This window comes from Perca fluviatilis, chromosome 21, assembly GCF_010015445.1.
Source record: "Perca fluviatilis chromosome 21, GENO_Pfluv_1.0, whole genome shotgun sequence".
In the NCBI taxonomy this organism is placed as follows: domain Eukaryota; kingdom Metazoa; phylum Chordata; class Actinopteri; order Perciformes; family Percidae; genus Perca; species Perca fluviatilis.
In genome coordinates, this window is record NC_053132.1 from 30,730,793 (window position 1) to 30,743,760 (window position 12,968).

General features: G+C 42.8%; 1 protein-coding gene across 1 annotated transcript in view; it reads right to left on the bottom strand.

The window, feature by feature from the left end:
* ryr2a (ryanodine receptor 2a (cardiac)) overlaps nt 1–12,968 on the bottom strand; it is a 270,453-nt gene that overhangs the window by 23,231 nt on the left and 234,254 nt on the right. The window contains 8 exon segments of the mRNA XM_039787778.1: nt 362–404; nt 1,391–1,521; nt 1,774–2,043; nt 2,841–2,927; nt 3,632–3,782; nt 9,467–9,537; nt 11,581–11,889; nt 12,162–12,368. Of these exon segments, the coding sequence (XP_039643712.1) occupies nt 362–404; nt 1,391–1,521; nt 1,774–2,043; nt 2,841–2,927; nt 3,632–3,782; nt 9,467–9,537; nt 11,581–11,889; nt 12,162–12,368 (1,269 nt within the window).

Genomic DNA, 12,968 nt, shown 5'->3' on the forward strand with positions numbered 1-12,968 from the left:
GTCCAAACTTTTGGCCTGTACTGTAGAAGGATAATAAACTTTTAGTTTCAGTTTGCAGTGCTGATGGTGTCAGACTCAGCCCTCAGAATGATTGATCTAACCATCAATCAATCTATCCATCAATCAATTTTAATTTGTTCTTCACACTCCTGTTTATTGAGGAACATGATGTCATCCCTAGCAACGCGGTCAACTCTGCTCCTTCTCTTAGCTCAGGAGTTCTCTTTTTTTCGTTAGTAAAATATCTCTCAGCAGCTTTGTGAATAGCTCCTCAAACTCTTAACTTTAGGAGGACTCCTGGTGGCAAGATAAGATCTTTTGACAATACGGCCCCAGGTCTAATAAAAACAGTGACACCTACCTTCCTCTTCACAAACTTATCCCAGTAGTTATTGGGGAACGATCTGAAAATCAGAGGACACAAGGCTCATGAGTCACTTAAAGGCTGTAATATTATAAAGAACTGCAACAACAATAACAGAAACGTTTAAACCACTTCTCAGGTATTCCCTCTCAGTTCTTCACACACGGCCCAGGTTATTGCCACTTGTCTTTTCAGTGGATGTTTTTTATGATTAACACTTTTTATTTGTTTTTTTGTTTTTGAAACAACATAAAAAACAGTCATTTTACAACATGAACATACACCCCCCCCACACTTGTCATCACCACTCACTTAGACAAAATTTAAGAAAAGATGACATAATACCCATAACATTCAAGACAATATAATAAAATAATAACCAAATAGCCAATAAACTGTAAACCAAATAAACATATGTATATGTGAATAAATCATAAGCACATTGTTTACGTCTCTCCCCAGCACAAAGCTTCTTAGGAGTCCTCCAGAAAGTTCAGCTACTTTCTCCATTTTCTAGTCTAGACATCCAATCTGGCAAACCGTTTATATGACATTTTTTCAAATGCCGCCACCCTAGCCCTCTCACAAGCCCACTCATTAAACTAGTCTGGACCCAGCTTCTTATGTGCTGATCCGTCCCTCTTAGGATTGACCCATCTCCCAGAACAAACAATCTCAGGCTGAATGGAACCTGGGTCCCTGTAGTCTGACATAGTTTATCATGTATCCCGGTCCAAAACTCCTGGACCATATCACAGGACATGAAGTATTTGGCCGTCCTCAGTCTTACTTTTCCAACAGAAGTGAGGCATAATCTTGAACTGAGTGAGGCGTTTTTCAATGGATGTTGTAGCATATACTGTATAACACAAACTACAAGCTCACAAATACTCTTATACACACACACACACACACACACACACACACACACACACACACACACACACACACACACACACACACACACACACACACACACACACACACACACACACACACACACACACACACACAGGGTCTACTCACTGTGTGTTGATTACCAGTCTGTCCCACTGTCCTTTGATGTCATCCTCAGATGGTTGTTCTGTGATATAAAGGCCATCAAATTCCAGCTTCCTAGCCACCTCCTTTTCACGCTTAAAGATCACCAGTGGCACCTACACACACACACACACACACACACACACACACACACACACACACACACACACACACACACACACACACACACACACACACACAGAACACTGATTTCAGAAAATTCAAAACCTTGTGTAGGAAATATCTGAGAAAATGATTAAATGACTGACTGAAATGATTTGTTAGGATTTAACTGATAAAGGTTTTTAATGATAATGATAATGATTAAAAAAAACTATTTTCTACTGTATCAATAGTCAGCATCCTGCCTTGAGACAGTAGTATCCAATGATGCAGAAGAAGGAGATGACAGTGTGCATGACAGCCAGGATCCGTAACATGGGCTCCATGTATCCACTGCTCTCCTCCAGGACAAAACGGACTGTGACGGGCTTCAGGGGCTCCCCAGCCTCGTCCATCACCTCCTCCTTTGTCTCCATGGCTTCTCCTCCCAGTGGATCCCACTGAACACTGCTGTGTGCCTGGCTGCTGGTGTACACCACTTCCCTTTCTTCAACCACAGATGAGGATGTAGAAACCTGGCAGGGACAATACATTAGTCGTTTAAATGTAGAAATCCAGCGAGGCCTGTAAGAATAAAACAAGACGACAGTAAATGCAAATGTTGTATAAGATATAAAACGGGCAATCCTATACTTTAGCCTCACAATAAAATATTCTACCTTTGTAAAGCTAAGAATCTTCAAGGTTTTTATAGATTGTCAGAGAGGGGTTAATTACCCCAAAGCTTATAATAACATGGAGTATCAACCCGTTAATTACAGACGCTTGGTCAGTGGCTCTCAGCATCAGATACGATGCAAAAATCACCCTTCAGCGTGTCTGTGGAACGCAGCGGGCAGAGCAGCAGCTCCGCTGCGCTTTAAGATGACCTAGTATTAAAAGAGACAACAGTAGCGAGTAGTATGAAAGGCCAAAATGCCGCAGAGGGAGGGAGGTTGGGGGGGGGTTCGTGTCCCGTGTGTCACAGAAACGTACATTTATGTCTACTAGGTAGACCTGATAATTATCTTATTTAAACATCCCATTCACTCAGCTGTGGAACCACATGAACGGGGACAGATTAAATACTTTATAGAGGATCTTTGGTTATAGGCTACTCCAGTGTTTTTCAAAGTCGGACCTGATTAGATAATCTAATTCATTATCCTGTATCCTGTATCACACGAACACTGCTCCCTGCAGTGTCTTACTGTAGTGCTTGTTGGTCTGAATGTGCCGTTACTTCTCTTTCTCCATGTGGTACAAGGACAGAAGGTTGTGAAGAATTAAGGTTCCCGTCTGTTACCCGACAACATCTCTGCAATACCATTACCTTATAGAATAGGAGGATGAAATTGATTGCAAATGCAACAAACAGCGCCAGCATCCTCATGTTGTAGAAGTTCCTGGCAAAGTAGTTCTGCAGGGGAGACAGAGAGAAGAGCTAGTAATGTCTTTCTGGATCTTCCAGACTGAGCACTGGATGTTGGACTTCCAACAAAACTCCTAAATAAATCAACTGCTTCAACTGCATGGGAGTATTGTCTATCAACAGTAGGTAGTGGCGAACACAATCCAGAATCCCCGTTCGGTGTAAAAAATATTGCTTCTTTATTCTTCTAATTATTGGAAGTTAATATGGGGCTTCAGCAATCTGAGTTAGACAAAGTAAGCGGGTGTCTTTCAAAAGGTACAGCTTTTTCAGTTTGACGTTTCCCTCTTTGTTTCCTGTGCTGAGCTGCAGTGAAGGAGTGGTGAAACAAAGAGGACATTTAGAGAGTAGAAGATATGTGTAACTCAGACAGCTAAATCTCACCTTAGATTCAGATGAACTACAGAATACAGTTTTTATACAGAACGAGGACTGTGGATTTTGGTATCACATAAGGTATGAATCTGGTTCTGGCCAGTATGAACAGGAGGAGGGATTACAGCAACCAAAAATTGTTTAACAACAGTTAACAGTGTTAACAAGCCCTTTAGCATCTGAACCCTCCTCCTCATGTTTACTGCCGACACTACATGTAACCAGCAGTTACAGAAACTGTGTGAATGGGTTTCCAGCTGGACTGAAAGTTTACAGAGAGAGTTGCTGAAACAAAAGGATAGAAAGGTGTCCTGTACCAGCAGCTTCCTCTGGTAGGCTATGATCTTCTTCAAGAAGGCAGACTCATGCAGATCCGGTTCATCTGACTTTGAGGTGTGATGCCTTCTCACTTTTGGCTTGATCTTCTCATTCTTCTGTTGTTTCTCTTGTTTCTCTACATGTCCACCCCTACAATCACACAACAATTTACACTTACACACAGCTAACAATACTGCGTTTTCCTGAAAAGGCGTTTTCCTGAAACTTTCAACTGCATCTCATGCAACTTCTGTCAACTGAGGTACCTCAAGGAAGACCGTGAAATGTGTTGGAAAGCTCTGGGGAAAAAAGCCACTAAGTGGATCTTGAGTTTTTGGTCAAAATATTCAGGTAGTAGTGTATGGTAATGCAAGTCTTCTGTTCCTGTGGTTTAATGGCATTTCATAGCCACACAGCCACTTCTCTAAACTCCCAAACGGGGCTCTGTGTCTGTCAGGAGGTCTGAGATCTACCGTATCAGCAGAGCAATCACGTAATGTACAGCAGGCTATGGTGCAGGTAGATTATTTTCTGAAATATAGTGACTTTATTCTTGTAATAGCCTATTATAACTTTATTTTTCTCAAAATATCAGGACTTTTCCAAATCTCAGAGAACACAGATGGGATGAGTTATATTTTGAATGTGCACAAAGTTTTGAACATGAGCAGAAATCTTGGTCAAACATCTGAAATATTACAGTCCAGGGGTCTATTAATAAATTAAAATGAATAATGTATCATTGAGGTGAATAATTGTCATATGCACATTTAAGGAGGTTACTTCTCCAACAAAAGATGCAAAAGAGGAGGGAAGAGTAAATGATGCTAGGCTACGTGTGCTGACTCAGATGTAATTAGGAAAGTCGATCCAAAGGAGAATAAATTGTTGAAAGCAATACAGAATGCCTAAGAGCCTTACTGCAATATATTCCAATATGTTTTTATATTTGGATTGTTTCAGAAAAAGGTAGAAATAGGTCCATAACAATTCACCAGAATGCAGGAAATGAAGTGTTTAATGCCCCACACAAATCTGGAAACAAAAGCTTGGCCTTTGGGCAGGGACGCACTGGGGACAAGTAATATATAACACCGATTAAGAAATGTATTGATATATGGATAGAATGTTGTTTTTCATCCTTTTGCTCTAATCACTCAAACTTTTTTTTTTGTTTTTGTTATATCATTAAACCAAAACTACATGTAGTCAAATCATAGGATGTATTGATTATTCCCAAAACAAAAAGTAAACTGATAATTGATCTTTACCAAATAATTCCAGTTTCTAGCAAACATTTTTTAATGGATATTCTTGTACATTTCTGACAACCAGACAATAACAAGTGTATGACGACGTTTAACCTTGTTTATAGAGATTATATTTTAATCTTCATTGCGTTTACAAATATTCTAAAGCATTTACTCGCCCTAAAACATTGAATTGCAGCTGTGTTTGAAAGGCTCTGTGACACTAAATAAACCTGTTTGGTCTTAAAGTCTAAAGCTACATGAGACTCGTAGTAAACCTATGAGTGTTTGTCCCCTGAGTTATACATCAAACTAAGCATTTCATATTACACATGACTGTAGTGCAACTTCACATTTTAAACAGACCAACAAACATGACATCATTTTTATGCATTTATTAAAAAAATTAAATAAGATTATTTGTGTAAAAATGCATTTTCTTTTCCTCAGCCGGGCTTTAGAGAAGCTTTCTGTACCACTTCTTCTTCTGCTGCTTTTTCATGATCTGGCTCTGAAGGTCTACCAGCTGGGACCTCATGGTGCTCTCGGTCCTCCCACTCCTGCTCCTGCTGAGTCAGCTTCAGGCTTTCTGTGGCCTGAAGGAGGGATGACTTGTCCTCCTTCCACTCGTTGAGATGACTCTCCAGCTGCTGCTCAGCCTTCTTCAGATCAGCCAGGAGGGCGTCACTCACAGAGCTTTGCTCGTCAGTCTGAGCCACATAGGAGGCTCTCGTTTTCTCTCTCTCCTCCAGCAGGGAGCTTTTCTCCTGCTGCCATAGGACACACTCACTCTCCAGCTGATGTTGAAACTTTTTGTTAAGAGCAGCCATTAGGTTCTTGTTGTTTTTCTCCTGCATCTCCAGCTGGGCTCTGTGGGAAGCCTGGGATCTTTCCACTATCTCCTTTGCCTCCTCTTCCTGTTTTCGGAGAGCTTCCTCCATCTTGGTAAACTCATTCTTCAGCTCCTGAGCGTGAGCCCTCTCAATCTCCAGATCGCTCTCCAACCTCACATTGGTGGTCTTAGCTAGAGCGAGCCTCTGTCTTTCCTTACGCCCTTCCTCCACTTTATTTTGAAGGGCCTCCTTCTCTCCCTTCATCTTCTCCAATTCAACTTTCAGGTCTTCAGTAAAGAAGGTCTGCAGGTCCAGATCTTTTTGGGCTTTTCGCAGCCTGTTGCTGATTTTTCCCAGCTGGGATTTCAGATACTCTGTTTCCCTGGATGAGGAGTGGACACGTTCAGCCAGAGCCTCATCCAGCTGGGCTCTGTGGGAGGCCTGGGATCTTTCCAGTATCTCCTTTGCCTCTTCTTCCTATTTTCGGAGAGCTTCCTCCATCTTAGTAAACTCATTCTTCAGCTCCTGAGCGTGAGCCCTCTCAATCTCCAGATCGCTCTCGAACCTCACGTTGGTGGTCTTAGCTACCGCGAGCATCTGTCTTTCCTTATGAAGCTCCATCTTCTGAGTCTCCACTTTATTTTGAAGGGCCTCCTTCTCTCCCTTCATCTTCTCCAATTCAACTTTCAGGTCTTCTGTAAAGAAGGTCTGCAGGTCCAGATCTTTTTGGGCTTTTCGCAGCCTGTTGCTGATTTTTCCCAGCTGGGATTTCAGAAACTCTGTTCCCCTGGGTGGGGAGGGGACACGTTCAGCCAGCTGAACTTTCACGTCACACATCTCCCTCTGCATCAGCTCTTTCTCATGGCTCCAACTGCTGCCCTCTCTCTGTTGTTGGAGCTGATCGAGGACAGTGGCCAGCAAGTCCTCTCGGATTATCAGGTGAACTCTTCCCTCAGATTCACTCTGGGTGAGCCTGGCCTCGCTGTCCTTCAGTTCACACCGTACTTGTTCTTCAAGTGAACTGAGATAGAAATTAATTTGCGGTTCAATCTCTCTGGAGTTGAATTCCATGTTTTCCAACTTTGTATTCTGCTGGACCACAGTGGTTTTCTCCTTTGGATTGTCACAGTCAAATGACTCTCGGATACAAACTGCCGTCTGAGTGAATTTGTGTCAGAACTAAAGTTAGGTCTCAGTATTCACAGATTCTCAACATTCTTAAAAGTCTCGTTATGACATCACATGCCTCTTATGTTTTCATTAAATGCCTTCAGTAAGACCTATATTGGTATCAAACTTAAGTAAAAAAAATCCAGAACCTGGATTAAACACAAACCGTATGCTTCTGACAGGAAGTTCGGAGCTTTCACCGTAGTGGTCTGATGTTTATACTTGTGTGCTGGTGTGTGCGTCAAGCCGGCGTGTATGTGTGTGGGCAGCAACTTTTTTTTCACAAAAGCGACTAGCGATAAATCTGGCGACTTTCTGTAGAAAAGACAGCGACTTTCTGTAAAAAAATAAAAAAAAGTCGGCAGTATTGTCCAGCGAGCATGGAAGGTATTTCTCTCCTGTGGCCCCGAAACAGTCCCCTCTCTCTTCTGTTGTGTGACTGAGGAGCAGCCCCCCCCTCCCCTCTGTGCTCTCTCCTCATGTGCAGCAGCACTGCGAGCAGGCAGGTAGGAAGGGGAGAAGGGACAGGGTCCGGCGCCGGTGTAGGTAGGAGAAAAAGCGGCACGCGACGGGAGAAAGACGCCGCTGAGCTGGCCTGGCCCTGGCCTGGCCCCGGGCGAGCCAGCATTCTTTGAGAATTCGGGGGGAATGCACCGCTACCGAGCCATGGCCGAGAGACGTGCGTCGCCGCGACGTGTAGTTACATTTTGAAATGCGTGAAAAAGCCTCGGAATCTGAACTGAAAACAACGTTTACAAGCAAACACATTTACAAAAAATAATGCCCATAACAGGTTCGAATATTAAGGGCTGCCTAATATTAGTTTGAATGTCATTATTTTTTTAAATATTCGAATGATATTCGAATATCGAAGTTCGGAGTCAAAGCCCTATTTCATTCCAAATGGTTATTGATTCTATTCCATTCTATCTTTGATTCTATTGTTGCTATGGGAAACCAGTTTGTATATGTTTAAATATGACGACGCTGCTCTCCCCATGAAATTTGCCCCGTGCAACGTGGTGGGGCGGGGGGAGGCAGGGGGGTCCTCCCACACCGTGCAGCGGTGGAGACTTTTAGCGTCAATAACGACGACAACGGCACCTGACCAAAAGTCCGTATTTTACGAGATGGGAGTGGGAATGTATTCAAAGCTTCTTAATCATTTTATTTTGGTGCTGTCACTTCGAGCACATCTTCGAGCTTGGGAGTGAGAATAAAAAAAACATGAATAATAATAGGCTACATTGTTTTACAGATATGCTTACAGTGTGTATTGAAGTCACTTACTTATTTTTCTAGTTTTTGCCCAGTCATGTTTGTTCTGTATGATCATTAATTGTAGAAAGATATTTAGAATTAGATATAGCTCATAGAGATTTGTGCATATAGTTGTAAAACATATTCTCGCATTATGAATAAGGGTTTGAAATTAAGCCTAGTCCTTAGGGTAAATTTCCGAGGAAAAAGAATTCCCTCTGCTCACTTTTATGGCAAAGTAGGCTAAATAATCATACATTTTATTTATATAGTGCTTTACATGGTAGGCTAAAAGATGCTTTACAGTAAAACCAGCACATTTAGCACATAAAAACAGTTACAGCAATAAAACCAACACATAAAACAAGCATATTAAAGCAATTAAAACAGAATGTAGGCCTACAACTTTGTAAAAATGTGGAGTGACTAGTAAGTAGATTTTTTTAAATCCATACGCATTCAGTCGGTCCGCAATTGTCTGTCGGGCTTTTTCTCTGTTTGATAACAACAGCTGTATTTCCCTTTTCTGCATATTATATGCTCTCTCATATACAACCAAGTGAAATCGCGGTCAACCCACGATTAATTTCTAATGCATGTAATGTTTCAAATTAACCTAACACAAATTATTAAACACTTTAAGTTCAACAGCACTAAATGGCACAAAAAATTTCATAATCATGATGCACACCCATGTTGATAGCTGACTACGTAAATCGCTAAGATAGGGATAAAGGCAGCCTTATTATAATGTGCCCTGCTCCTGGCACTTACCAGTACCTCTTACTGATGTGAAATTAACTCTGCTGTCTGTCCCTCATCATGACCAGGCTGTGGATTGGTGATAGACAGACTAGTAGGCCTACTCTTCTTCCTCAGTTTCTTTTAAACGTAGCATATACAGTAAGTGGTCGTATTAGCGCCCCCTGCTGTTGGCTGTTAATATCGCTTTATTAGACTTTTTTGTGCCGGCGGCCGTCGGTTGGACGACCGTTCTGGACTTTTCCAGAACGCACAAATTGTCTGTCCGTCCCTGCCTGTGGGTTGCCAGACCAGTTATGATTAGATCAAATGTTGGTGACATCTAACTGACATCTACAAACTGGAAGCTAAAATGAACATACACTGGCTATTAACAAGCTGGGCAAGCCAATCAGCGTTTTGCATTTCATTCAGTTTATTTAAATAGGTCTGGGCTAAGCCCCGAACCTCCTCAAGTCCTAGAAACGCCCCTGCATACAGTACATAGTGTTTTTGTCTGCCACCATATTAACAATGTCTGTTGTTGCAATCAGATTAGATAACAAAAATGTGTACATACTCTGATGCTTTCTCAGGTTCACATTCTGTCTCTGCTGTTGCTTCCTTCTCCTCTGAGGAAGAGCCCTTCGACTGAAACAGAAAATGTAATTAGACAAACAAGCCAATTGAGTGAATTTTAGCTGCATAGCATAGCTACTAGCAACATTTGAATTACAATCTGAAGACAGTTGGTGGTTTGTTTAATTACTATTAGTCAAATGTGATCTAACCATACCCACACAGCCCTAAAGAAGCAGAGTACAAGAGTTAACTATTATACTCTTAAAGTGCTCATATTATGCTTTTTGGCTTTTTTCCTTTCCTTTATTGTGTTATATATCTTTTTGTGCAGTGAAAAAGCCCAAAGTCCCCCCCCCACCCACCCAAAGGGACTTACCATCTCCAACAGAAAACACTGTTCACAAACTGCTCCAAACAGCTCTACTGTAGTCCAGCCTTTACTTCAGAGACAAACGTGGTCACTTTGGAACACACGTTATAATGCTCACCTAGCTGCTAGCATGGCACGCCCTCATACTCTGCTTCTGACTGGCTAGTAGTCCTTACCTAGGTACTGTCAGGGCACGCCCTCATACTCTGCTTCTGACTGGCTAGTAGTCCTTACCTAGGTACTGTCAGGGCACGCCCTCATACTCTGCTTCTGACTGGCTAGTAGTCCTTACCTATGTACTGTCAGGGCACGCCCTCATACTCTGCTTCTGACTGGCTAGTAGTCCTTACCTAGGTACTGTCAGGGCACGCCCTCATACTCTGCTTCCAACCTGATCTCACAGAATTCCGTGAAATGAACACGGGCCCTTAACTCAAAATCCGTGGCAGTTTCACTGAATTGCAACAAAATCCGTTAAACTGCCACGGAATAATTCCGTTAAATGAACGCGGATCGCCAACGGATCGCCAACGGATCGCCAAATTCCGTGATGGGCCCACGGAAGAATTCCGTGAAATGAACACGGATTGCCGAAAAAGAAACACGGGCTTACGTGACACGCGAGAAGAACAGAGCGGTTGGGTTCAGGAAAAGGTCGTGGGTGGGCTTACGGTTCAGTGACACGCGACAAGAACGGGACGGTTGGGTTCAGGAAAAGGTCGTGGGTGGGCTTATGGTTCCGTGCCACACGCGGGACATGCTTAAAAAAAAATAAAAAATACACAACTGACAAACGCCACACGAAGTCCGCTCTCTTGGGTGAAAGTCCTGTGTTTTACCCATCCACCACCCCAACCAACCTCCTTACCTGGAATTCCAGCCTTACATACTACTCACTACCGTGCTACGTCATCTTCTCATTGACTTTACATTGGTATTCTTTTCCGTGGTGGCCACACGGAATTTTCACACATTCCGTACCACCACCACAGAATGAGCTGTTACCAGTCCATGCCCATTTTACGGAATTCAGTGAGACCAGGCTGCTGCTTCTGACTGGCTAGTAGTCCTTACCTAGGTACTGTCAGGACATGCCCTCATACTCTGCTTCTGACTGGCTAGTAGTCCTTACCTAGGTACTGAGCATGAGCGACTGCCAACAAAGATGGAACAGAAGTGAGATGTCTCACTCTGTAGCTAAAACAGAGAGCTCAACACAGGGTGAAAAGAGGAGCTGCAGCAATGTGCAGTACAACAAAAATATGGTGTTTTTTGAAAATTAAACCATGTAAACCTATTCTGGTACAACCTCTAAATACAATTATGAACCTGATAATAATAATATGAGCACTTTAATAAAGAATACCTAGGGACGTTTATTTCTGGACTTTAAATTTTTCAAAAGAATGGTCAAGACTGAAATGTCTCAACAAATAGTGGATAGATTGCCATGGAATTGGGTACACACATTCATGAATTTGAGGAATTGTTATAACATTCGTAATCTATTCCTCATGTGCCATCATCAGATAAACATTTTAATTTGTCCCAAACTATATAATATTTTATAAACAAATACCTGCAAAACTAATGACAGCCTCAGGTGTACTATGTGCTAATTAGCAAATGCTAATTAGTGCACGCACGCACGCACGCACACACACACACACACACACACACACACACACACACACACACACACACACGTCGGTGCTCTGGCCCTAAAAATGAGTTAGACTCACCTGATGCCTCCGTCTGAGCTCAGGTGGGGGTGCTGCGGGTGGGGTTGGGGGGGTCGGGGAAGGAACCGGGGAGTTGAGCAATTCGGTCAGGCTGGCGTTGGGATTATGTGGGGTGATCTTGTACTGGCCCCCCTCTCTTCTTAAGTCTAGGCCAAAAATGTCTGACAGCAGCTCGGTCTCACTGGTGTTGACAGCCAGGTCAGCCAGGTCAGCCAGGTCCTCTTTGGGGGGTCTCTTCTCTCGGTCCTCCCCTTCACCCCGCACCTCATCCTGGGTGGGGTCAGGCATGTTGGCCAGCAGCTCTGACACCTGGGGTGGAGGCAGGTTAGGTATTTAGGAACAGCTAATTACAGCATTTTAGACCTTTATTAGAGGGTACAGCTTGAGACGTGAAACGGGAAAGAGAGGGGGAATGACATGAAGCAAAGGGCCGCAGGTCAGAACTGAACTCGCGGCCGCTGCCATAAGGACTGAGCATTTGTACATGGTGCGCCCGCTAAACCAGGTGAGCTACTGTATATAGTTTGTTTTAATGACCTGTGGATACAATGCTCTATTGCTTTAGAATGATGTATAGTAACCTTTATGGTCTTGGCCCCCTCCACCAGACTGCCTCCCATGAAGGTGTTGTAGAAGATTCGGCAAAATCCTCGGGCCACACTGAATGCCACGAGAAGGAGGCCCAGCAACACCGACCAGTTAAAGGACACCAGGGTGGTCACCATGTCCTTCACGGTCATGTTCTTTATCTTCTTCATCTGCTTCTTCAAACTCTTCATGGACAGTACCTGAAAAGAGAGAAAAAGTTTAGATGAAAGGTCCGTTCAGTGGTACTCAACTGCTTGCTAGGGCTGGGTACCGAATTCAATACTTTTTAGGCACAGACCAAAATGCCAAAGTATCGAGCATCAAAAACGCCTTGTCATTCAATGCCCAATTCCAATACCTAAGGAGTAAATCTCATCAGGGTCAGTGAGCCAATAAGCATGCAGCATGTTTCTACCAAGATGTAATAATGCTTGTGACTGGCTGTCTAACATTACACGTCGTAGAGACACGCAGGAAAGTATGAGAGGCCGTATAGGAGGTAATTCATACTTCTGTCTTACACACACTATCATAATCTTGCATATACACCACTATACTCATACACACACACTATTATAATCATTTTACATGTGTTATATAGTGTAATGTGAGGAGTATATAGTAGTGTATGTGAAAAGTATAGTAGTGTATGTGAAGTATAGTAGTGTGTGTGAGAGAGTATTATAGTAGTGTTGTGAGAGTATAGTAGTGTATGTGAGAGAGTATAATAGTGTATGTGAGAGGTATAGTAGTATATGTGAGAGAGTATAGTAGTATATGTGAGAGAGTATAATTGTAGT